General features: G+C 43.2%; 1 protein-coding gene across 2 annotated transcripts in view; it reads left to right on the plus strand.

The window, feature by feature from the left end:
• ZNF496 (zinc finger protein 496) overlaps positions 1 to 19,078 on the plus strand; it is a 30,294-nt gene extending 11,216 nt beyond the window's left edge. The window contains exons 5-8 of one of the 2 annotated variants that reach the window (XM_055429210.2): positions 7,845 to 7,977; positions 8,488 to 8,595; positions 9,663 to 9,776; positions 15,635 to 19,078. In XM_055429210.2, coding sequence (XP_055285185.1) covers positions 7,845 to 7,977; positions 8,488 to 8,595; positions 9,663 to 9,776; positions 15,635 to 16,392 — 1,113 coding nt within the window. In that variant the 3' untranslated portion in view covers positions 16,393 to 19,078. The remainder of the gene's footprint in view (positions 1 to 7,844; positions 7,978 to 8,487; positions 8,596 to 9,662; positions 9,777 to 15,634) is intronic. The other variant, XM_055429211.2, reaches the window with a different exon arrangement.
• Positions 19,079 to 27,214: the final 8,136 nt, after the last annotated feature.

Raw genomic sequence — 27,214 nt, forward strand, 5'->3', positions numbered from 1 at the left:
AATTCGCATATCCTCTGTCACTTTCTCTCGCTTGTCCCTCCCTCTCTCCCACTGTCTTTCTGTCTCTGCCTCACCCCTACCCACCCCACCCCCGTTTTTTTTTCCAGAATTTTTAGGCAGTTATATGCAGACATTCTACCCCTTTTATCTCTTTGTTCATGCCAAAGGGGCATATTTCCTAAAAGCTGGGGCAGCTCCTTGCATAACCATAATGCAGTTACTACATTCTGGAAATTCAACGTTGAAAGTAATCTTAGAGCATCATGCATCCCAGTTAGTTGTCCTGTGTCCAACATTTTCTCCTTGGAATTTCAGTGTCACAGTGTCAGTAGTTCTGAAGAGTGAAGACTAGTTGTAATGCAGACTCTGCTCAGATAGGTTTTAACTCACATTGAGATTCAGGTTACGTGTTTTGGTGGAAGTGCCAAGCCGGGTTGTGTCTTTCCCCATGTGGCATGTTTTGGCCATTGAAGTGGTTTTCCCCATATGGGTGTTGCCAGCTCTGACCTCAGGGGTAAGAATCTCAGGTGATTTTTAATGTGACCCATATATATAAAATTTATGTATAATTGTTACATAGATATTTTTTAATATTAATGTTGCTTTTTAAATCTTTGCTGAAAGGCTGAAGATGGTCTCTATATTTTCATTTTTTTTAATCTAGTTTTTGTGCTATAATTTGAATACAACACACCTATTTTTGGACACGAATCTGAGTAAACTTGGGGAGATAGTGGAGGAGAATATTCTGGCATGCTACAGTCCACGAGGTTGCAGAGTCAAGACATGACTTAGAGACTGAACAACAACAACACCTGTTTTAAATGTAAAGTTTAGAGAGTTTTTGACAACTGTCTACACATATAACCATTACCCAATCAAGATATAAAACATCTCCATCATCCTAGGAGTTTCCTGTGTCCCTTTGCACGCTCTCTTTCCCAGACCAGCATTGATTTCCTTTTTGTCACAATAAGGTTTGTTCTTGTTTTAAAATTTTATATAAATGGAATCATATAGTATGTATCTTTGGAGTCAGGCTTTTCTTTCTCAGCCCAGTGATTTAAGCATCATTCATTTTGTTGTATTAGTAGTTTGTCCCTTCTTTTTGCCGAGTAGCATTCCGTTGTATAACTGTGTCACAGTTAGTTTATCCAGGGTAATTCTCTGGCAGTCCAGTGGCTAAAACTCCCCTCTCTCACTGTGGAGGGCCCATACTGGTCGGGTAACTAAAATCCCACAAGCCACATAGTATGGCCAAAAACAAACACACATAGTTGCTTTATCCACTGACCTGTTGGTGAATATTTGGGTCACTTCAGCTTTTGAATGTTATGAATGAAGCTTTTATGAACATTCATATGCAAGCCTATGTTTTCCTTTCTCTTGGGCAATTACCTAGGAATGAATACGGTATATACACTTGCCATAGGGGAATTGTATATAATGAATTATAGGAGAACTGGCTGTTTTCTATAGTGATCTAACCACTTTATACTCCTACCTGCAATGAATATGAGTTCCAGTTTTTGCATATCTTCACCATAACCTGGCACTGTCATTTTTAAAAACATGTATTTTGGTTATTGAAATGGATACCTTAATGTGGTTTTGATTTGCACTTCTCTGTTGACTAATGAAGTTGGGTATCTTTTCATGTGCTTGTGCATCATTTCTGCATCTTTTGTGAAGTGTCCAAATGTTTTTCCTGCTCATCAGGTTGCTTGTCTTACTGTGTTTTTAGGAACTTTTTAAAGCATATATGTTCTAGATTAAGTCCTTTGTCAGATACATGTATTGAAAGTAATGTTTTACCAGTCTTCAGCTTGCCTTTACATTGTTTTAATGATGTCTTTTGAAAATCGTAGCTTCCCTGGTAGCTCAGATGGTAAAGTGTCTGCCTGCAATGTGGGAGACCTGGGTTTGATCCCTGGGTCGGGAAGATCCCCTGGAGAAGGAAGTGGCAACCCACTCCAGTACTCTTGCCTGGAAAATTCCATGGACAGAGGAGCCTGGTAGGCTACAGTCCATGGGGTTGCAAAAAGTCAGACATGACTGAGCAACTTCACTTTCACTTTTGAAGATCGTATATCTTCAATTTTCGTGAGATTGAATTTATCAGTTTTTTCTTTTATCATTTAATACTTTTTGTGTCCTATGTCACAAATCTTTGTCTAGCCTACGGCCACAAATATTTTCCTGTGTGTCTTATAGTTCTGGGTTTTGCATTTAGGTCTTTGCTTCATTTTTTTTTTTTTAATCTTTTTTCCCCTCCAGCTGCAATGAGCAGCATGTGGGAATCTTAGCTCCCTGACCATGGATTGAGCCCCGCTGCCATGGAAGCATGGAGTTTTAACCACTGGACAGCAAGGGAAGTCCCTTTGGTTCCTTTTAAAATTATATTTTGTGTATGGTATGAGGTGTAGGTTTTGTTTTTTGTTTTGTTTTGGTTTGGTTTTGTTTCTTTATGTTGATACTTTAGTTATCACGATTTACTGAAAGATTTCCCTTTCTTCCATTGAATTGCCTTGGTACCTTTGTCAAAAACTGATTGTCCACATATGTCTGGACATCTGGGCTCTATACGGTGCACTGATTTATGTTTTGATCCTTTATGTCAAGGACATTATAACATTATACTTTGTCCTGGCAGTTGGTAGTGAGTCCTCCAGGTTGACTTTTGTTTTACAGAATTCTTTGGCTACTCTTAAGTTCTTGGTATGTCATAAATTTTCGAATCAACACATCAACTTAAATAAATAAAGCCTCCTGGAATTTTTATATGGAATTTCACTGAATTTATAGATCATTGTGGGGCAATTGACATCTTAACAGTATGAAGTTTTCCCCATCTAGAAACATTTAAATCCTTCCATTTACTTAGTTCTTCAGTGCTTGGATAGGGTACATATTTAGTAAACACTTTCCTTAAGAATTTCATGATTTTTGATGCTATTGTAAGTGGTATGTTTATTTAATATTTCATCTTCCACTTGTTCATATATAGAAATAAAATTTATTTTTGAATATTGAATCTCTAGCCAGCAACCTTGTTAATTTTACTTATTGGTATAGAAGCTCTTATGAAGATTCCAGGGGATTTCTGTGATTGGATTGTAGGACTTTTGACCCCTGGGCTCAGATGAAATTTTTCACCTTTCTTTTTGAAACTTCATCAAAGAGAACATTGGTACTGGTATTTTATATACATTTTTTTCATGTACTAGTAAAGGTGAATTTTTTTTATATGTTTTAAAATATTTACTTGGTTCCCTCACCTTTTTTTACTCTATTAGAAAGCTTTATCAATTGTGTTGTAAGGGCTCCATATATTTTAAGTACTCTTTGCCTTTCATTAATGGTTTATCTTTGCTCCCAGTTTGTCATTTGTCTTTTAATTTCATTCATGCTGTTTCATTACTATGAATATTTATAATTTATGTGGAGTATCTGCCAATTACTTTTTCATATGGCCTCTCTATTTTTAGTGCTTGAAAGCTTTTTGGTTGGGGGTTGGACCTCAAGTGTTTTTTTTTTTTTTTTTTTGGTAGTAATTATGGTAAAAGATCAGAATCTAGTTTTCTTTCTAAGTAGTTAGCCAACTGTATTGGGCACATCAGATGAAAATCATATTTTTCCCCCCACTGATTAGGGTCCTGTTTTTACTTAAAGATTTTTTTCTGTTAGTAAAATTTATTAATTAAATTTTTATATATTATCAAATTTTGTTTCTGAACTTTTTCTTCTCTTCTATGTGGGTCTGTTTTTGTTCCAGAGCCACATTTCTGATATTGACTCTCTTTTCTAAAATGATCACCCTACTAACTTGTTAAACATTTTCTTGCAATTCTTTCTGTGTCACTAATATTACTGATTATTCATAATATTACTGATTTATTCATGCATAAAGTGATTGAAGCATACTTGGAATTTTTCTAATTGAAATTGTTTTATTTTTTATTCTATGATAGTTAAGTATAGCCACAGTTAATAACAAGCTGATTATTTTTTTAAAAAAGGAAGAGTAACTCAATAGATAAATAAGCATCTTCTCAACATTGCTAATTATTATTGTTGTTGTTTAGTCTGTAAGTTGTGTTTAACTCAATCCCTCCAGCTCCTCTGTCCATGGGATTTCCCAGGCAAGAATACTGGAGTGGTTACCATTTCCTTCTCTAGGCAGTCTCAACCCAGGGATCGAACTCATGTCTCCTGCATTGGCACATGGATTCTTTACCACTGAGCCACCAGGGAAGCCCTAAGCTAATTATTAGGGAAATGCAAATCAAAACTGCAGTGAGGTTACCACCTCACACTGGGCAGAATGGTCATCATTAAAAAATCTACAAATAAATGCTAGAGAGCGTGTGGAGAAAATGGAACCCTCCTACCCTGTTGGTGGGAATGCAAACTTGTGCAGCCACTGTAAAAAAAAATATAGTGGAAATAAATGTATGGAAACATATAGAGGTTCCTCAAAAAACTGAAAATAGAACTGCCATATGGTTCAGCAATTCCACTCCTGGAAATAAACCCAGACAAAACTATAGTTCAAAAAGATATATGCACCCTGGTGTTCATAGCAGGACTGTTCACAATAGCCAAATCATGGAAACAACCTAAATGGCCTTGGACAGATAAATGGATAAAGAAGATGTGGTACATACATACAATGTACTCAGCCGTAAAAAAATGGAATATTGCCATTTATAGCAACATGGATGCAACTAGAGATTACCATACTGAGTCAGAAAGAAAAAGACAAATACCATATGATATGATAAGTGGCACAAATGAACCTATCTACAAAATATAGACCCACAGACAGAGAACAGACTTGTGGTTGGGGAGGGATGGAGGGAGAGGGTTGAACTGAGATTTGGGGATTGGTAGATTCAAACTCTTACATTTAGAATGGATAAACAAGGTCCCACTGTATGGCACTGGGAACTATATTCAGTATCCTGTGATAAACCTTTATGGGAAAGTATGTGAAAAAAAGGAACGCATATTTGTGTATAACTGAGTCCATACAGCAGGTACTGGCACAACATTGTAAATCAACTATACTTCAGTGAAAACTAGCATAAATAAATAAATAAATTAGCCTCTTAAGACAAAACCCAATTGACCAATAAATCCACAAAGAGATGGTCATTGAGGTAAGGGGAGTTACACTGCCATAATTGCCTCATACCCACAGTGTTGCTAGAACCTTAGATTTTTCACAATACCCAGTGTATTGGCAAAGATGTATGGAAATAGGCATGCCAGTGGGTTGCCAGTGGGAATGTCCTTTAGGTACTCCACCTGAAAACCAATGTGGAAATACTTAATATCAGTCAAAATGTGTGTTCCCATTGCTCCCTGTACACATATACTCTGGAGACACTCTTACACATGGACGAGGTGACAGATGAGAACTTACAGAACAATGCTGTCATTTCATGCTATACTCGTATGTAGTGGGAGTTCGAAAGACATGCATAGAATATTAAACACCAATTCCATAGTGAAGCCTCCTTCTGGGAAGGTTTAGTGGTGGGACCTTCATTTTTACATACATCTCTAATAATTTACTAGAAATAGAATTACTAGATTGTTCAAGTGTTCATTTTTCCAGATTGTGTATAAAGGCCTTCTTTTCTGCATCCTAAACTACCTGGGGGAGAATCACACTTTTCATTTTTTCTAATCAATGGATTTTGGAAAAAAAAATTATAAATAAGTAATTGTAAGCATACACCTATGGTTATATGAACATCAGACTATTGAATTTTATTTATATTTGGATGATTGACATTTTAAGGCAGTGCATGTTTAGAAAGACTTCTAGGGGCCTCTTAGAAAGCTTTAACCCAGCAAATGCCAATCTTGACTTCTTGTCACAGTTACCTGTGTAACTCTTCATGGTTTTTTTCCTTGAAAGGATAATGCTATTTCATAATTCCGAATATGCTTATTGAACCAATGTTGTTTCTTGGGTGTTGTAGAACAGTTTCTTGACCATGGCTCTGTGGACATTTTGGCTAGATAATTCTTTGTCGCATTGGGCTATCTTGGGCACCACCGCCCAGGGGTATGTTAGGCAGCATCCTCGGCCTCCGCCCCCTGGATGCCAGTAGTGCCCACCCCTCAGTGGTGACAGAAATGTCTCCAGACATTGCCAGATATCCTCTGAGCACAGAATCAGACCCCCTTGGTTGAGAACCACTGTGCTAAAAACCAAAAAATAATTGAACTGATGTAGGAGAATAACTTTTTAGTAGGAGATTCACATTGATGCATGTTGGGATGAAACGTACCATGGACAAAATGTTTATTTATTGACTCTAGTTGCAGAGTTGTATATCCTTCATGTTTATTGTATTACTCTGTTTTCTCTAGGCTTAATTTGAAAAATTAAAAAGTATGTATGTGGCTGGGAGGAAGGGTCCTAAGATACTGGAGGAGATTCACTGAAAACTCTCCTGGGACTCCCCTGGTGGTCCAGTTTTTAAGACTCTGTGCTTCTAATGCAGGATACATGGGTTCAGTCCCTGTTCAGGCAATTAAAATCCCACATACCACATGGTCAAAAACAGAAAACTAACAAAAATTCTCCTTGCCCAGCCTTCCCCATGCCCCTTCCTCCTGGCACCTGGCCCCAGGGCAACCATATGGCAATAACTGGTAATATTTTGAAGTCTTTGCCAATTAAATTTATAAAGGGCTTTTTTAAAAAACCCCAAATAGAATTTTATTTTAAATGCTTTGTGATTAAAACCCTTTGCAGAAAATATGTACACGTTAAACCAATATATAGTGACATGCTTAGTAGAAATGTATTTATGTATTTCTGTTCTGGAATTAGAAGGTACAAACAGAAATGTCAACTAGACCAGTAATTGTCCATCTTTCACATTTTACATCTCCCAAATATTCTGTCAAATGATCGAGGTTCCAGATTACTACAAACAAAATGAGTAATTTTTCAGTGACATTTACATTTGCCATTAATCTATTGTTATATCAGTATTTACAGGAAATTTGAGAACCTAGCATCATGCTCTAACTGGCAAAGAACTGTAATTCCATATTGTAAATGACTTCTTTATTTTTATGGTCTCCTGATATTATGTGGATGTGCCATCATGTCACAAATCAAAGTTAATTTTTGATTCATTTCCATGGTTCATGACACAAAGTATAAGAAAAGTCTCAATATTACACTTATCTGGGAAGTCCTAGCTCACTCTACAGAAGCAGCCAATGGTGAAGACTTCTAGGTGGAATCTAGACCATCTTTGCACAGATGCTTTTTTCATATAACAATACACCTTGGAGGGCTTCCTACTTGGGACAGATAAGCTCTTATTTTTTTCTAATACTGGTGATTATGCCTTAGAGGATATTTTGCAGCGTCCATAAACAGTCTTCTGTTGAGCATAAATTTAACTATCATCACCAGTGCTGCAGCAGAGGAGCACATATAGCCCTCATGCTGCACACGTGCAGAATAAACTCTAGAACTGGGATCTCTGCATTACATTGATCATTTGGGGACATTCTGCATTTGCCTGCTCAGGGTTGTAGATATGCAGCCTCTCCAGCACTGTGTAAGAAGACCTGTCTTACACAGCCACCCTGTGAGATATCCACTGTTTGGGTTCTGCCAAACCATATACATCTGAGGGTTGATCTCAGGCTAGAATTGGGGAGACTGAGCTCTGGAGCAGCCTCTCTGCTTTGTCTTTCTCCCAGCTGTATATATTGCTAGGGGCTCTGCCTCAGACTCATCTTCCTTCCCACATCCCTCCCCTAGCTTGTGCCTGGATTGAGGTGTACTTGTTCTGTGGTTTCAGAACCGGGTTTCTCCTTTCAAGGATATGATCTTCTGCTTCTCAGAAGAGGACTGGTCCCTTCTAGACCCTGCCCAGACTGGCTTCTATGGAGAGTTCATCATTGGAGAAGACTGTGGGGTCTCACTGCCTCCAAGTAAGACTTAACTCAGCTCTCTCCTGAGACCAGGGACCTGGGGGTCCACATCTTACCTCACTGTTCACCCCCACACCCTAATGGGAGGCACCTGTGCACAGTGGTGCCAAAGCCACTGCAAATTAACCATTGCCTGGTGCTATCACATGAAAGTTAGGCTTGTTACCTGACTGTTTTACATACACAACCAAACAACTTGTATCCCTTGCATTTGCTCTGCTTCTATCATTCTTACTATGATTCTTTTCATTGCTGGTTGTCTGATAGGCCTGAAAGAGTTATCCCAAGCCCACAACTTCCCCTTTAGTGTCCCCCTCCCCTGCCCTCTCCCTGCTTGCCCTGGTCCTTCCACTTTCCCTGCATGGCCCCTGTTGGTGTTCTTGGTGTGTTGTGTGTCCCTCCAACTTCTCTCTCCTCTACCTGTCTCAGAGTCACCACTGTCCTCCTACCCTGGTTTCCTGTGGGAACAGAGGCCTGATGGATGCATATCCTTCCCTTTTCTGTGAATAGATGATGCAGCTGCCCAGCTGGATCTCTCCCAGGGAGAAGAGAATGAGCCACGTGTTCCAGAGTTGCAGGACTTCCAGGGGAAGGACATGTCCCAGGTCTCCTACTTGGGTGAGGAATGATACCAGAACTCAGTGGAATGAAAGGCTGCTGCCGGCCAGAGGCAGGCCTGTTCCTCCTGCCACTCTCTGAGCCCTCTGTCACCCCTGGACCATGTCTTGGTAGAATGAGTCCTGCCTCATCCCTCATTCCTTACAGAAAGAATGTGGTATGTCAGTTTTCCCAGGTGTGGGGATCGCCCTCTTTCAACCAGGAACTAGGATATAATAGAAATATCTTTCTCCTCCACTGCAAGTAACACCTGGCTTGTGGTAACAACGCAGTGACCCCTTTATAAGTGAGGTCAGATACTCTCCAAAAATCAGGTAGGAGAGGAGGAGGGCATGCCACACCTCTTGGCTGGGCACTGGGCACAGTGCCTCTGGATGCCTCACCTGTCTTCTTCCAGCCACATACTGCAGGTAGTGTAAGGAAACTGAGGCTTGGAGAGGTGCTGGGGTTTGGTTGACGGCCACAGCTCAACCACCCCCTACCCCCACCCCCAGCATTCCGTGTCACCAGAGCTTGTGTTTGTAACCACAGTGCTTTAATGCCTTAAGATTCCTGCTTCTTCAGGGGAAAAGCTTTGTACCGTGCCAACAGTACCCCCAGGCCTCCTTTTTCTTGGGACTGAGCTGGCACAGAGCAGATCAGTATTTCACTTGCCACCCCCACCTGGAACAAGCAGCCAGGTCCTCTGGTGTGCTCAGTTTCCCATCCCATCTCTGCCCAGCAGACTGTCCAGACTGTGTTTATGCAGTGGCTGCGTGGAGTACTCAAATCCCACCACAGAAAGTGAAGAGGACAGCATGGATGGCAGTTGCTTGTCCACAGTCCAGTGGGTGGGGCAGAACCCAGATCCACGTTCATTCTGTCTAGCTTCAAAACCCGTGTTCATGGTGTTGGCCCATTTTGCCTGCAGATTCATTTGCTCATCAGACATTAATTTACTGAGTGACTGCCCTGAGAGAGAGCCTAGGCCTGCTCTCGCATCATAGCCTGGCATCTCTTAAGATGCCTATTCCAGGTAGTGCTGCAGCAGCAGGAAAAATGAATTTTTCATTTTCTTCTCTGGAAAGACTTTCCAAGTCTCCAGCCATTCCAGGTAGAAGAAAGAAGAAAGCGGGATGAGCTGCAGGTGCCAGAGTTCCAGACAAGCCAGCAGACAGCGCTCCCTCAAAGCACCTGCCCAGGTAAAGGGATTCTTAGGAGGGTGTGGGGGTGGGTGCACTTGTGTGTGCTATGTGGCTTGAGTGTGTATCTGTGTGTGCGTGTAGCATGGGGACATGATGTGTACATGTGCATCTGTGTGTGTGTGCGTGAATGTGGTAACAGCATGCATGCTGTATATGTATGTAGTGTGTTTGGTGTATCGTGTGTGAGTGTGCACATGTGTAGGGTATATGGCATGTGTTGTATACATGTGAGCATGCCTGCGGGCATTTATGTATGTGGTACATATATGTTTATATAATGTCTGCTGTGTTGTGTGTGTGAAATTGTGCGTATCGCATATGTGCATGCATGTGTGTTGTGTATGTGTATACATCTGTGCTGGTGGTGGGGTGGGTGGTGTAGGTTCAGGAATTGAACTTTCTGAAATTTCTGCTGACAGTTCCTAAGAGTGCCTGAGGCTGCTTGCCCTAGTTTTGTTTTTCTAGGATCTTTTCCAGCTGACTCCCAATCTGAGGCTCTCCCCTCCGTGCCTTTCTCTTGTGGGTTGGTTGAGGCAGGGTGCTGACATAGTGCTTTTGGACACATGGTCTGTGTATTTCTTCTCTGAGCATAAAGACCAGAGTCCCTGGACAGTGCTGCAATTAAAGAACAGGTTAGCAGAATGCTAAAAGGAGGACCACTGGAAAGTGTGCCTGGCAACATTTAGACTCTGAATATCCAGTCCTTACTTAAATCCACTGTGTCTCAGAGGGTTTTTTGCAAATACAGTGACTCATGCACAATTTGAAACCTTTTGGAGGCAAGATTTGCATGATATTCTGGTATTTCCACCTAGTATCATGCAGAGTTCACAGTCATTTGTATTCACCCCCTATCCTGTGTAGACTCAAGGGATTTTCTGCTTTTGTAAATCTTCAGCAGATCTAGGTTGACAGTACTCCCTCCCCACAAGCTTTGATGCCCTGGTTTTCTGAGGAGCCTGCTTCTGCATGCCGAGGGTGATCATCCCTGTGTGGCTTATTCCCAGTTCAGCTTGATTCTCAAGATGAAGTTTGAATCCTCTCTGCTTCTGCCTACTCACAGGAGGTCTCAGCCCTGGCAGCATACTTATAGAATGTGGATTTTCATTACCACAGGGAGTTTTCACTCTCGCATTGCTGATCTCTGATACCGAATCTATTTTGAAATGGCAGGAAGCTAAGGGTTGCTATCTATCTAAGATCAGTGCGAGATGATAGAGTGCACAGAACAGGCATTGTTTTTATTTTGGTAGTTCCTCCCACACCTTCTCACAGCAGGTGAACGGTCTGCATAGCCACCTCCACGCTCACAAAGGACCCTTCCAACCAGTTCCATTTGTGTCAGTCCAGCCAGCACATTATAATGCTACCACTGAGACTGAATATCTTTTCTTGTTTATTGTGTTTTTTCTGTGAATTGCCTAGTGAATACTCTTTGGTCCTTTTCTTTTTTCTTCATTTTTGCCCCTCCCCCTTCACATTTGGTAAGCTCTGTGTCTTTGTGTCCCAAGCACTACACCAGTATAAGGTCTTTATGTGATTATATTCATGTATCTTTATGCACCTTCTGAGATAGATACCATCTTAGTCAGCACAGGCTACTAGATCAGAATACCAAAGAGATATGTTCTGTTAAACAGTGTAAATTTATTTCTCACAGTTGTGGAGGTTGAGAAGTCTGAGATCAGGTCAGCAGCAGATTCAGTGTGTGGTGAGGACTCTTCCTGTCTTGTAGTTGGCTTCCTTCTCCGTAATGTGGTCACATGACCTTTCCTTGATACACAGAACTCTTGTCTCCTCTTCTTATAAAAGTACTAATCCCACCTTCAAGATCTCATTTAAACCTAATTACCTTCCAAAGACCCCATTTTACATACCATCACACTGGGAATTAGTGCTTCAACATACAAATTTTGGAAGGACACAAATCCTTGGCCCATAGTATCAGACTGAGGAGCTGAACCCATGTGATTAGGCTCCAGACCCCGTGCTCTTTATTCTGCATCTGCTTGCTTTTTCCGTGAATTGCCTCCTAAGTGCACACATGCATGCTCAATCGCTTCAGTTGTCTCCAACTCTTTGCGACCCCATGGACTGTAGCTCGCCAGGCTCCTCTGCCCGTGGGATTCTCCAGGCAAGAATACTGGTGTGGGTTGCCATGCCCCCCTTGAGGGGATCTTCCCGACCCAAGATCTGTCCCGCATCTCCTGTGTCTCTTGCATTGCAGGTGGATTCTTTATTGCAGAGCCACTGGGGAAACCCTGTCCTAATTATCTGTACATAATTCTTACTACTTTTTGACTTTATGTGTCTTTTAGCACATAATTTTTAAATTTTATTTATTTATTTTTGACTGCACTGGGTCTTTGTTGCTGCTTGCCAGCTTTCTCTAGTTACAGTGAGCAGGGGGCTATTCATCATTGTGGTGCATGGGCTTCTCATTGTGGTGGCCTTTCTTGTTGTGGAGCATGGGCTCTAGGCACTCAGGCTTCAGTAGCTGTGGCACATGGGATTAGCATGTGACAGCATGTGGGATCTTCCTGGGGAAGGAGTCAAACCTGTGTCCCCCACATTAGCAGATGGATTCTTAACCACTGGACTACCAGGGAAGTCTGCACATAAATGTTCTTTTAAAAAATATATGTAAATACAATTATTCATCTTTTTTTGTGTATCTTGCTTAAGAAAGCCTCCCCGTTTTAATGTTATAAGGATATATTTGTTACGGTGTCTTTATCTGCTTATTTAGCTTCCTATCCTCCTGCCTCTCTCCTTAGCACCTCCAGCTGACAGGGAATGATTTATTCCCAGGCCACAGCTTGCCCTTCTTGAGGAGATAGCCATCAACCTGGTCATGAGTTTTTTGCTCTTAAAAGTGCAAAGCAGCCTTTGTTCCCTGGCCTTGGAAGAGCATGGTCGTAATCTTAGTACACACCCCTACCCCCACCCCCAGTAAAGCGCAGTTCCCCTGACCCTTGGGCTATTTTTTCTGTTTTAAATTTTTCTCCTGTAAGACAGAGATAATAGTCAAGTCTACCTTAGGGTTATTGTTGAAGATTGATACAATACAGGTAAAAGCACTTACAACCAATAAATTTTCCCTGTTTTCTCTACTGTTATCCTAACAGTTTAGCTTCTCTCTTGCCCTGCACCTTCCCCCATCACCCATATTTATCTCAGTGCCAAGCTAAGACATCCCTAGTGTTACTCTTTCTCTGCAGTGTTAGGGACACATCTCTGTAAGTCTCATCTCATCTACTAGAAATTCTTTACACTGTTGTGTCAGTGGCACACAGCAACATTATTGTTGAATTATTTCCCCCTTTTTAGAAACTATGCATCCATTTTTAGTTACTTCATCTGGTTTCAGGGGACTGTCATCCCATATGTGGGCTTCCCAGGTGGCACTAGTGATAAGGAAACCATCTGCCAATGCACGCAGGTTCAGTCCCTGAGCTTAGAAGATCCCCTGAAGGAGGACATGGCAACCCACTCCAGTATTCTTGCCTGAAAAATCACATGGACAGAGGAGCCTGGTAGGCTACCGTCCACAGTGTTGCAAAGAGTCGGACACTACTGAAGTGACTTAGCACACATGCACGAATCCCATATGTACTGTATTAGTCTCCTAGGAATGATATAGTAAAGTACCACAGACTGGGAGGCTCAAACAACATAAATTTATTTTCTCAACACTGTGGAGGCTTAGAGGATTGAGATCAAGTTTTCAGTAGAGAGGTTTCACCTGCGGCCTCTCCTCTTGGCTTGCAGACAGCTGTCTTCTCCCTGTATCTTCGCATGGTCATCTCTCTCCTACCAAGAGGTCTCTTGCATATTATCTCTTGAAAGATCAGATCTCCAAATAGAGTCACATTCTTGATTACTAGGGGTTAAGATTTCATCATCTATTTTTAGGAGGGTGAAATTCAGCCTATAATACTTCACCCTCTGTTCCCCCATAATCCATACTTCTTGTTCCCCTTCACTCTCTGTTCTCCCATAATCCATACTTCTCATATGCAAAATACATCCACTCTATCCCAACATCCCTTAATCTATTCCAGCATCAGCTCTAAACCCATAATTTAATCTAAATATCATCTAAGAAGAAAGACTGATGGTTCCCAAGAAAGTCTGAATCCTAACAGGGCAAATTCCATTAGATTTTAGGGTTCGAGATTCATCTTTGGCTCAGTGCTCTGTCCACCATATGAGCCTGTGGATGCAGTGACAGTTCTGTCAACCTCTGAACTGCCTTTGGGGCTGTCTTCCTCTTCTTTCAAGGACAATCCATGTTTGCATCCAGATAGCTCTATTAGTTCTAGAAGTTTGATAGAGGTAGTAGTGTTAGTCGCTCAGTCTTGTCCAACTCTTTGACCCCGTGGACTGTCTGAAAGCCTTCCTTTAATTCATCCTCTTTCCTTTTTATTCCAAGATGGATATTTTCAGAAACACTGTTGGCCTCCCATGAAATTTACAAGGGTCCAGGCCATCGGACAAGAGGGTCCTCTACAGACCATTCCTGGATTATCTCATCTCCACTCTTGGCTTCTTAGATGGTCAATAGGATCCGTGGTTGTCCTGCCACACACTTGGCATTCTCTCTAGAGCATACTTTCTCATTTTTTGCAGGATAGATAGACTGAAAATTTTCTAAATCTTCATCTCTTTCCTTCCCACTTCACATTGTACCCGGTCCCCACACACTTGTGCTCTGATGTATGGGTAAATACTCGCATAGACTCTTCCACTGCACAGTGTCTCTCCTACTTACTCTGGTATTGGGTCTTCCTGCTATGTTCTGTCCAGTTTCACCTGCCCTCACTTCCCTAAGCTGCCACAACTCTCCTCCTTCCAGCAATTAAGTCCAGAATAACCATATTCCTATTATTGTCTCAGAGGACCTGGCACCACTATCCCCCACCCCTATTTTAGACCTGAGCCCCTCATTTCACAAAAATGAGGAAACAACTGTAAGGAGAGCTATGTAATGAGCTCTGGGCTGCAGGCAAGGACCTCCTCTCAGGGTCCCCACTGCCCACCCAGCTCTTACCCACAGTACATCTTTCCAACATCACGGACTCAAGATCCTTTGAGCCAGCTTCAGTTAGTTTATAAAGTCCAGTGCATCTTTATGCATTACCACTAGTGGCTGTTGGTTGGCCTCTGATATGATACTGAGACGGAGAGATGACCTTGGGTAATCTGGGGCCTTTGAGCATACCTACCATCACAGAAGGGCTCAATATCACTAGCCCTGAGCCCTTAAGCACATGACCTGAGTTTGCCTATGTTTATAATGGCAAGTAGTACATCACTGGCTTGTGTCCAGGATCAAATGGGCTTGTGCATGTCAGAAGTCTTGTACAGCCCCTGAGGAATTTAAGTGCCTAGCATATGGTAGCTGGCAGCCTCCTGTCACTGTTTATAGAATATAGGACCCTTCTCTGTCTCAAGGCGTTTAATGCACCCTGACGGTTTTTCCTTTGTCTGATTAAGAAAGGCAGAGTTAAGTGATGTGTAAATGGTCAAGGCTTACACGGATACATACAAAGTCTTAGAGCTTGGAGGGATCTCAGTGGCTAGAAAAGAAATAAATAAAAGGACTGGGTCTGGGGATTTAGGAGAAAAAAGTAGGGAAGTGAGAGAAGAAAGAGGTATGCAGAATGGGTTAGCAGTGTGGCCCGTGCTAAGGGATTCCTTCTCACAAAACATACCACAGAGATGCCTGCAGGGGAAGATTCCTTACAAAAATGTGGGTTTCTGGACCCACGCAGAACCTTCTTGGGTAGGGTTTGCAGGGGCTCAGATGTGGCCTGGGCAGCATCACTGACCACCTCGTTGCTTTCTGGTAGTGGGAGGTGATGCACCATTCCCCGAGAACAACCTGGATGAGGAGGTGACAATCGAGATTGTGCTGTCCAGCTCCGGAGATGAAGACTCCCAGCTTGGCCCCTACTGCACAGAGGAGCCGCGGAGCCCCACAGAGAAGCAGCACAGCCTCCCCATCTCCCACCGGAGCGGCATTGAGGCAGCGGGTGAGGTGCAGACCTCCTCTAAAAAGTCCTATGTGTGCCCTAACTGCGGCAAAATCTTCCGCTGGAGGGTCAACTTCATCCGACACCTGCGGAGCCGCAGGGAGCAGGAGAAGCCGCATGAGTGCTCGGTGTGCGGGGAGCTGTTCAGTGACAGTGAGGACCTAGACGGGCACCTGGAGACCCACGAGGTCCAGAAACCTTATAGGTGCGGTGCCTGTGGGAAGAGCTTCCGCCTCAACTCCCACCTGCTCTCACACAGGCGGATCCACTTGCAGCCAGACGGACTGGAGTTAGTGAAGAAGAAAGAACAGGAGGCGTCAGGGACCACGGGTGGGGATTCTGACGACTTGCTGGCAAAGGGCAAGGCCAAGCTGCGCTGCCAGTGCTGTGATTGCGGGAAGGTGTTCCAGCGGCCTGAGCACCTGGCCCGGCACCGCAGTAACATTCACATGGACAAGTCCCGGCCCTTTCAGTGCAGGTACTGCGTCAAAAGCTTTTCCCAGAACTCTGACCTCCTCCGCCACCAGCGCCTGCACATGAAGCGCCGGTCCAAGCAGGCTCTGAACTCCTACTGAGTCGGGGGCTTAGCACACATTTTTGCGTGCGGCTCCAGCGTGGGTAGAATGTATCCAACTTGTGCTTGGTACTGACCATTTTCAGACTCCTCCCCAGGACAGAGACCACGTCCTCCTGACCTTTAACTCTCAGGTAGAAACGAGATAGTGGCCAGTTAAGTATTTGCTCTGTCTCTGCTGTGCCGAAAGCCAGGAGAGTGTGTCAGCACCAGCTTTGACTTGCCCGGTGTTTCGGGTCTAAGAGAACCCCGTTCAGTGCTTCCCACATGGTGGAGGGACTGGGGTGCCCCCTACCATAGGAAACTTTTGAGGGGTTTGTCCCTTGCCAACTTTCTGTGCACTCCCTTCCTGCCATGTCTGAATTCCTACCCCATCCTGAGGTCTGGAGGTAATTTCTCCCTACCTGACAGCTGGAAGCTGCAGGTGGGGTGATGGATTAGGAGAAAGACAATAAGGTGGGGCTGGACCTGTTGGCACAAGGGCAGCAGGGCCAAGCACACCAAGCCATGTCACGTCATCAGAAGTCTGTGTCCCAGGCACCATCTGGTCCATAAGAGCACCTCTGAATTATCAGATGGACCTTCCAGGCTCAGAAGCCTTTGAGGGGGACTTTATAGCTTGCCAAAGGGAAGTCTTTCTTTTATGGTGGTGACTGGTTATTGGGAATTGTGAGCTCATTCAAGGCAAAGCCCACGTTAAGCCCACATTTTAATTTGTTTGTTGGCACACACTACAAAGAAAGTGTCCTTTCTTTGTACCCTGAAGGTCCTTGGTATACTTGGTTGTGGGATAGAAGTGACAGCATCATCATTTGAAAGGCGCTTAACTTTCCCTTCCCCATTGTGTCATATCTAGGAAAGGAGAGCTCAGGTCCTATAAAGGAGAGCTCAGGTCCCATGAATGAGAAGTTCTTTTGTCTGGATGAGCTGAGCAGGAGAAACAGAACCTTTGGTGAAGTCTTTATATATATATAAACTTCGTGTGCCAGTTGTATTAATTCCTTAAGGCTGCTGTAACAAAGTACCAAAAGCTGGGTGGCTCAGAACAACAGAAATTCATCATCTCAGTTTAGAGGCCTGGAGTCCAAGATCAAGGTGTCAGGAGGGTTGGATTCTTGTAAAGGAAGGATCTGTTCCTTGCCTGTCGGTTAGCTTCAGTGGTTACTGACAGTTGTTGATGTTCTTTGTCTTGTTGAAGCATCACCCCATCTCTTCCTTCGCCTTTACATGGTGTTCCTGTGTATGTGTCTGTCTCCTAATTTCCCCTTTTTATAAAGATAGTCATATGGAGTAGGGCCTGCCCTACTGATTCCAGACTGTTCCCATCTTAATTATATCTGCAATGACTCTATTTCCAAATAAGGTCACATTCTGAGGTACTGGGGTTAGGACTTCAATATGAATATGGGGGGTGGGAAGACAATTTAAGCCACAATACTAGATAATCCTGAGGTTCTGCTGATATTTCTCATTCTCAGATGAATTAGTACAAAGTTGATTTAGCTTACTCTGAGTTCCATTGGAAGCAGAACTCAGATTCAAGCTTCTGTTCCCAGAGTGGGGGATCCTCTGCAGGATAGCCTTTAAAGTTCGTAGCCTGGGGTTCTGGACTGGGAGTGACACTGGTAGTGAAGCCTCAAGCAATGAAAACCGTCGTCTTGATCCTGAAAGACTGGCCAGGTTGGCTCAGCTCCGTGATGAAAAAGCATGGAAGCTGTGGTATATCGGTGGCTGAGTCAGAAAGCCAGCCACCAGGCCTGTGTTTTATATGTCAGGTCCCATTAGCAGGCAGTAAGGCCAGGCAAATGAATGCAAGACCCTTTGCTCTTTGTCACTTCATTATCACATCAGGAGATAACAAACCCAACGAAATAGTTACAGTTTTACAGTTACGATTTCTGTGCCTGTGTAGATGCATCTATATACCCAGGAACAGTAAATACAATAAAATAATTTGGTTATACCCTGAACAAGAAATAAACTATTGGAGCTCTTTGTTTTCTAAATAGTTTCCCTCTTGCGTTGACCTTGCCAGAAAAGGGGAAAATATGTATCTTGAAGGACAAGGGAGGAGAAAATTTCACATAGGGGCCAGATTCTGTGTACATTTGCCCTACCCACCTATGCACTCTTGCCCAACAGTTCCATTAAGGGAGGAAGTTATGAACTCACCCACTTTAGATATTTGTATAAAAGAAGAAAACTGTTCTATTTAGCATATTTTATCTGTAAAATCAGATCATAAGTAAGAAAGACAAAAGAGGGGTAACAGAATTGAAACCCATGGGGAGGCTATGCATCTGATCAGTACCCACCAAATATTGTGAGGGAGTATCAAATTCGCTGACGCAAACCCGACCAGGGTACCTAGCTAATCAGAAGTTCACCTTCTCCCTGGATTCAGAAGCCCCTCTAGGTGGTGCAGCTCAAATCCCAGGTTCTTCCCATGCAGAGGAACCACTGGGTTCTGGAAAAAGCTTCTCCAGAAGATAAAACTGACCCACTTCATCCTTCCTACCCTCCCTCCCTGGGTGGCTGGGCAGACAGATGAGCTGTGTGTGTGCCTTCCCATGGATGTTCAGAGACCCCACATCCGAAAAGCATCTGTCCTCCCTCTTCCTCTGATCCCTTGGCATTGTTCCCATAAATTCACAGGTGCAAAATAAAAATTTGACTTGCTGAATTAATATTCGTGTTTGACTTTTCAGTTAAAAGAGTATGAGTAGCACAGCTGAGAGATAGTCAGTTGGCCTGACAAAGAGAACTTGAGGGCTTCCCTGGTGTCTCAGTGGTAAGGAGTCCGCCTGCTAATGCAGGAGTCTCGGGTTTAATCTCTGATCTGGGACGATCCCACATGCCACATCTGGGACGATCCCACATGCCACAGAGCAACTAAACTAAGCCTGTGCGCCACAACGACGAGGCCTATGAGCCGCAACAACGAGGCCTGTGCCCCGCAACGCGAAGCCTGTGCTCTGGAGCCAGTGCGCCACAGTAAGAGAAGCCACCACAATGAGAACCTGTGCACCACAACTCAAGAGCAGCTCCTGCTCACCCCAACTAGAGAAAGCCTGTACAAAGCAAGGAAAACCCAGCACAGCGACATAAAATTTGTGGAAAAGAACTTGACGTGGGAGGATGCTGGAAGTAGCCCTTCTGGATGTCAGACATCACCTTATAAAACATTTAGGCCTCAGGTAGTTCTGGTTACCTGATCTGATCACCCCTCATTTTAGAAGAGAGAGGAAGTAATGGCTTTTTTTTTTTTTTAATGTTTTGTTTATATATATATATATATATTTGACTGCACCGGGTGTTAGTTGTGGCATGTGGGGTCTTTCTGGTATGCAGGATCTTAGTTGCAACATGTAAACTTTTAGTTGTGGCATGTGGGATCGAACCTGGGCCATGGAATCTTAGCCACTGGATCACTAGGGAAATCCCAGTAACCAGGAACAGGATTAAGATACACTCCTGATCACACCATAGCTGTTAGCTGTTTAACCCAACTTCAGCCATTTTCATACAACCTCTGTCTCCTAACCTCTTGCCCCAGCTGGGAAAAACCAAGATGAAGCCAGTGGTGGAAAGGTCCCTTGCTAATAAGTTGTCAACTACAAATTGGCACTTGCCAAGAGTATTGCCAGTGACTGAACAAGGGCATCTGCCTCTGCGGAGATTGAACCCTGTGCTGCTGCAACTGTTGACCTTCAACACTCCGACGGAGTTCAGGGTGGAGTGGAGGCACTTTGTGCTCCAGGGAATCTCATGGAACCAGGTCTTCAGATAGTTTTTCAGGAACTGATTTCATGATCCCAACTCTTGCATCTATTCATATCTTGAAAAGCACAAAATCACTAAGTGATGCCATCAGCTCCTCATGACTGGCAGAAAGACTCGTAAAGTGAACACTTGATTGCATTGAACTCCCCTTTCACCAAAATCTTATGTATTGCCCTTCCCCCACTGCCTCTTTGGAGCAGTCTCAGAGCTATCTGAGGTGCTGTCTTCCAGGTTGCAGTCCTCATTTTGCCCCCAAATAAAACTTATCTCAAAACTTTCAAGTTGTGTGTCTTTTTTAATCGACAAAATCATGATACAATTGGAAGAGAAGGCACAAGTCTGTGCCAATCTTACACTTGGAGATGGTCCTGTTTGCTTTTCTCCCATGAGATAGTTTCCATCCTCTACCAAAAGCAGAGTTTTGATCAGGCACAAACACTTCTGCTTGCAGTGTAATGCAGGGAATTTGATGACATTTATGCACCTCCCCCCCACACCCCGTTCCACCAAACAAGCCCAGGTGTTTTTCTGTTAGCAACAGAAGTTTAAATGCTGTTTTATCTTATAAATAATAGTCAATGCCTACCCGTGCTCCAATGCAAACAAGTCTACAGATTAGGTAACATGTGAGCCTGTGCTTGGCCAGGAAATGAACATCAGGATTAAGTTTGGATGACCAGGCTCTCCTGCTGCCAGGAAATGAACATCGGGATGAAGTTTGGATGACCAGGTTCTCCTGCTGCCTCACCCCACATCTAAGGCATCCAGCATCTTCTGGCTGGTTATTAAGGGCCAGAAGTTCATCAAGTACAAAGCCCTGGGCTCCATCCAAACCTGCTTTGACCATCCCATACAGACTGGGAATTTTATCTTCTCTCTAAACCATAGTCAACAACCAAGGTACCATGATTAATGTGCATATAATCACCAAGGTACATTGCAATGTTATCAATTCCCCATAAAAAAAAATGCAGATGAAATGGAGGACCAGATTCGTATATAAGTGGGAAGGGCCAGGTTTCCCTTGTGTATCTAGGCTATATCCAAGGATATTGTAATGGGAATCTGAGATCTTGTTCTCAGAGCTAAAGACAGAATTTCACAAGCACGCAAATACTCAGGGTAGCAAGCAAACAGAATTTATTTCAGAGAGAAGACAAGTAAAAAGCTCTCAGCATAGACATTGAGAGGTGGTGAAGTGTCCCCTGAAAGCGTTTTCTGTAGTAGTTTATATTCTTACTAGTACTGATCTATACGTTTCTGGTTGGCTCTTATCCTTAGCATATGTCATTTTTAACCAATCAACTTAAAGGTCACAATTTTTATTGTAGCATTCCTGAGTTCTTTTGATCCTCAGGTTTTAAGTTGTCTTAGACATTTAGTTGCCAACCCGTGACCCTTTTTTATGACCTCCAGCCATTTTACAATGGACCAGATGTATGCGCTAAAGATTAATGATCACCAGTTGTTTTTCCCTCAGACATATGGAACAGAAGTTAATTACTCCCCTTTCCTGATAATTTATCAGACCTTTTTCTGATAATTTATCAGACCCAGAACACATTCCTCTGAGAGCCAGGAATTTGGAACAAAGGGTATAATTTTAGGTTAATGGAGTAGGATGTTTATTGAAATAGGCTGAGGTCTCAGAGTTCCTATACTAACTGCCTAACAATATCTACCTCAATATTACAGTCAGGTTGGTAACCCTCACAAGTCAAAGGACTGTACTTTTAGCATGTAAGTAAATGGCAGGGGATTGCCCTTTTCTATCACTTGCTAAAAAAAAAAAAAAAAAATTTTTAATGCAGTTGTGTCTATACTAGCCTATTATATATAGGTCTTGCTACATCTAGTCCAAATATAAAGTGGCCAGGATACCTTACCTGAAAATGTTGCAGGTCAGAAAAAGTGCAGATTTAATAGCTGGGGTAAATTGATCCTATCCAAATCAAGCTACATCCCCTTTGAAGGTGTCTATGTGCTCAGAAGAGATGGGAGCCTGATTCCAGTCCATTGAAAGTAAATTCAAAACAAGATTTCTACATATTTTTAAGTGTTTTCCCTGAGTATTTTTGAGGAAGAAGATCTGGGTGGAAAAGTACGTAAACTCATATGGGATCACACCAACAGTTCGCTTCTTCAGCAAACTTTAAGCTGTCAAGTTGCAGATAGGGGGAGTGAGGTGTGGGGTTGCTGAGTGGCTGGACCAAATTTATCTTGGACTCCCTTTTTTGCTACTCATGTTTTTCTAAAATGGTTTGCCTAATCTCAAGATGATATTCTGGAGTCACGATCGGAAAACTTCACTAACAACCTCCTTTAACCATCTGCTTGAGAAGCCAAAAGTCTAATCAGATGTGCACTCATCAAATTTATAGACGCAGAACCAGGTGTTCCCAGCAAAGATGGCTACTGAAAACAAGAGAGCCAGGGGCCCCAGCATCCTTCAAGCTCTCTCCCATGCCTTTGGAGAGTTTCATGTAGTTACCTTTGGTGACGACACATAACTTTGACTTGGGCACACTCTGTCCTTTGAGAAAGTGCTAGTCAGGTGGGCAGTATTGGAGTTCAGAGAGGGTGGCATAGATCCACACTGTAGTTGGGAAGGAGATTGCTCAATGCTTTCTCCACTGCTAATCACCAAGAGCAGAAATCTCATTGAGTTTGTCTGTCTACATTGTCAGCTCAGTAGCTGATACAGAGTGGGATATTGATAATGTGCAATGTGCACCTTGTCACTTCTGCCCTCCCAAGAGAGAATGGACTCCTGTTGGACTCCTGAAAACCAGCTTGGGTCCAGATGCTGAGAAGAGCCTGCTGCTATCCTGACACCGCTTCTCTGACACCAACTGGGTGGGTGTCCACTGTGGATAGGGAATATTGCCTATCATTCCATAAACAAGGATCAAGCCATCAGCCACTGTAGCCCTACTACCCCCACCCCCTACTCTCCTGACTGTGTGTCCTGAGGGGAATTCATGAGAGAGAAAAGCAGGAAACATTGTGTGCTTTGCATACTGGCACTATATAATCAAGATGCATATCTAAGGAATAATTTCTTCTTCTTTTCTTACAGAAAAGCCCTAAAATCATTAACTTGAGATGTCATTTTGTGATTAGCAGCAATAATGCATTTACTCGCCCCTAGGATGGACAATCTGAGAACATGGAACACAAGATTTTTGTTTTAGTCACTTTTTTGGGTCGAGTTGAGGATTTTTGTGTGTGTTTTTTGTTTTTGTTTGTTTTTTTTTTTTTTTTTTTGGAACTAGATTTTAAGAAGCAGGGGGAAACAAATTACTTTTTTTGCAACTTTTCATGGTCACTTGGAAAGAGAGGTCTAAGACTGAGGCTTCTAGGAAACCAGACAGCTTCCTCCTCCCTGTTCAGATCTCCTTCAGCTTTGGCTTCAGGGAAGGGCCCTCCAGGGTATATCAGTGCTGGGATATCAGCCCAAGTGCTGCTCCCTCCCCACCTCCTCTTCTGTGTTGGATCACAGGATGTGGCTGAGGAAGCCAGAACCACAACCCTGGCTGAGTTTCAGGCTATAGATAGCAAGGGTGTAGTTGAAACCAAGCAGGACTCTGTGAGGCCCTCCTGGGCACAAAAGCCTTTCCATGTCCCCAATTTCTTTTTTGTAGGAAGTAAGCTTCATTCATCCTGGAATGTGAAGTCTAGTGGACCTTAGGAAGCATCACTATGAACAAAGTTAGTGGAGGTGACAGAATTCCAGTTGAGCTATTTCAAATCCTAAAAGACGATACTGTGAAAGTGCTTCACTTAATTTGCTAATTTGGAAAACAGCAGTGGCCACAGGACAGGAAAAGGTCAGTTTTCATTCCAATCTCTAAGAAACACAATGTCAAAGAATGCTCAAACTACCGCACAATTGTACTCATCTCACACATTAGTAAGTTCAGTTCAGTCACTCAGTCATGTCCGACTCTTTGTGACCCCATGAATCACAGTACTTCAGGCCTCCCTGTCCATCATCAACTCCCGGAGTTCACTCAAACTCATGTCCATCGAGTCGGTGACGCCATCCAGCCATCTCATTCTCTGTCGTCCCCTTTTCCTCCTGCCCCCAATCCCTCCCAGCATCAGAGTCTTTTCCAGTGAATCAACTCTTCGCATGAGGTGGCCAAAGTATTGGAGTTTCAGCTTTAGCATCAGTCCTTCCAATGAACACCCAGGATTGATCTCCTTTAGAATGGACTGGTTGGATCTTCTTGCAGTCCAAGGGACTCTCAAGAGTCTTCTCCAACACCACAGTTCAAAAGCATCAATTCTTCGGTGATCAACTTTCTTCACAGTCCAACCCTCACATCCATACATGACCACTGGAAAAACCATAGCCTTGACTAGACGGATCTTTGTTGGTAAAGTAATGTCTCTGCTTTTTAATATGCTATCTAGATTGGTCATAACTTTCCTTCCAAGGAGTAAGTAGTAAAGTAATGCTCAAAATTTTCCAAGCCAGGTTTCAACAGTATGTGAACCGTGAACTTCCAGATGTTCAAGCTGGATTTAGAAAAGGCAGAAGAACCAGAGATCAAATAGCCAGTATCTGCTGGATCATCGAAAAAGCAAGAGAGTTCCAGAAAAACATTTACTTCTGCTTTATTGACTATTCCAAAGCCTTTGACTCTGTGGATCACAACAAACTGTGGAAAATTCTGAGAGATGGGAAGACCAGACCACCTGACCAACCTCTTGAGAAATCTGTATGCAGGTCAGGAAGCAACAGTTAGAACTGGACATGGAACAATAGACTGGTTCCAAATAGGAAAAGGAGAATGTCAAGGCTGTATACTGGTCACCGTGCTTATTTGCTTATATGCAGAGTACATCATGAGAAACACTGGGCTGGATGAAGCACAAGCTGGAATCAAGTTTGCTGGGAGAAATATCAATACCCTCAGATATGCAGATGACACCACCCTTATGGCAGAAAGTGAAGAAGAACTAAAGAGCCTCTTGATGAAAGTGAAAGAGGAGACTGAAAAAGTTGGCTTAAAACTCAACATTCAGAAAACAAAGATCATGGCATCTGGTCCCATCACTTCATGGCAAATAGATGGAGAAACAGTGGAAACAGTAACAATTTTATTTTGGGGGCTCCAAAATCACTGCAGATGGTGACTGTATCCATGAAATAAAAAGACGCTTACCCCTTGGAAGAAAAGTTATGAGCAACCTGGACATCAGATTAAAAAGCGGAGACATTACTTTGTCAACAGATGTACATCTAGTCAAGGTTATGGTTTTTCCAATAGTCATGTATGGATGTGAGAGTTGGACTATAAAGAAAGTTGAGCATCAAAGAACTGATGCTTTTGAACTGTGGTGTTGGAGAAGACTGTGGTGTTGGAGAAGACAGTCCTTTGTAATGCAAGGAGGTCCAACCAGTCCATCCCAAAGAAAATCAGTCCTAAATATTCATTGGAAAGACTGATGTTGAAGCTGAAACTCCAATACTTTGGCCACCTGATGTAAAGAACTGACTCATTTGAAAAGACCCTGATGCTGGGAAAGATTGAAGGTGAGAGGACAAGGCCGCAACAGAGGATGAGATGGTTGGAGGGCATCACCACCTCGATCGACATGAGTCTGAGTAAACTGCAGGAGTTGGTGATGGACAGGGAGGCCTGGTGTGCTGCAGTCCATGGAGTCACAAAGAGTCGGACACGACTGAGCGACTGAACTGAACTGAACTGAGGCATCATTCACCCTCCTTACCTTCCCTGAGTTCAAAAAGGCAGATCCAAGCATTTTCTAATCTGGAAAAGGAGGGACTGCAGAAACAAGGGAGGAGTGGTCAAGAAACAATAATGCAGCCTTGGGACATTGTCTCAGTTCCTCCTCAAGAAATATAGTAGCAATTTCTTTAAGTACTGCTGGAACTAAAGCCCTACCCTGCTGCTGCTGCTAAGTCACTTCAGTCGTGTCCAACTCTGTGTGACCCCATAGACGGAAGCCTACCAGGCTCCCCCGTCCGTGGGATTCTCCAGGCAAGAACACTGGAGTGGGTTGCCATTTCCTTCTCCAATGTGTGAAAGTGAAAAGTGAAAGTGAAGTCGCTCAGTCGTGTCCGACCCTTAGCGACCCCGTGGACTGCAGCCTACCAGGCTCCTCTGTCCATGCGATTTTCCAGGCAAGAGTACTGCTGGAGGATGGTAACTTCCTGCTGAGTAAAAGATCTCTGGAGCACTGCCCTCTTATCTCACTATCAACCAATCAGAAGAAAGTCACACATCACCTCACACTGTGCCTATAAAATTTCCCCCCCCTAAACCATAGGGGATGTTTGCTATGACCAGTGCGTTCTCTTGGCAAAACTCTATTAGCCTTTGCCCTGCTTCATTCTGTGCTCCAAGGCCAAATTTGCCTGTAACCCCAGGTGTTTCTTGACTCCCTACTTTTGCCTTCCAGTCCCCTATAATGAAAAGGACATCTTTTTAGGTGTTAGTTCTAAAAGGTCTTGTAGATCTTTATAGAACCGTTCAACTTCGGCTTCTTCAGCGTTACTGGTTGGGGCATAGGCTTGGATTACCGTAATATTGGATGGTTTGCCTTGGAAACGAACAGAGATCATTCTGTCGTTTTTGAGATTGCATTCAAGTACCGCATGTCGGACTCTTTTGTTGACCATGATGGCTACTCCATTTCTTCTAAGGAGTTCCTGCCCACAGTAGTAGATATAATGGTTATCTGAGTTAAATTCACCCATTCCAGTCCATTTTAGTTCACTGATTCCTAGAATGTCGACATTCACTCTTGCCATCTCCTTTTTGACCATTTCCAATTTGCCTTGAAACATGGACCTAACATTCCAGGTTCCTATGCAATATTGCTCTTTACAGCATTGGACCTTGTTTCTATCACCAGTCACATCCACAGCTGGGTATTGTTTTTTGCTTTGGCTCCATCCCTTCATTCTTTCTGGAGTTAATTCTCCACTGATCTCCAGTAGCATACTGGGCACCTACTGACCTGGGGAGTTCCTCTTTCAGTATCCTATCATTTTGCCTTTTCAT

Source organism: Moschus berezovskii, chromosome 8 (assembly GCF_049115385.1).
Source record: "Moschus berezovskii isolate FMDL1 chromosome 8, NW_MosBer_1.0, whole genome shotgun sequence".
Taxonomy (NCBI): domain Eukaryota; kingdom Metazoa; phylum Chordata; class Mammalia; order Artiodactyla; family Moschidae; genus Moschus; species Moschus berezovskii.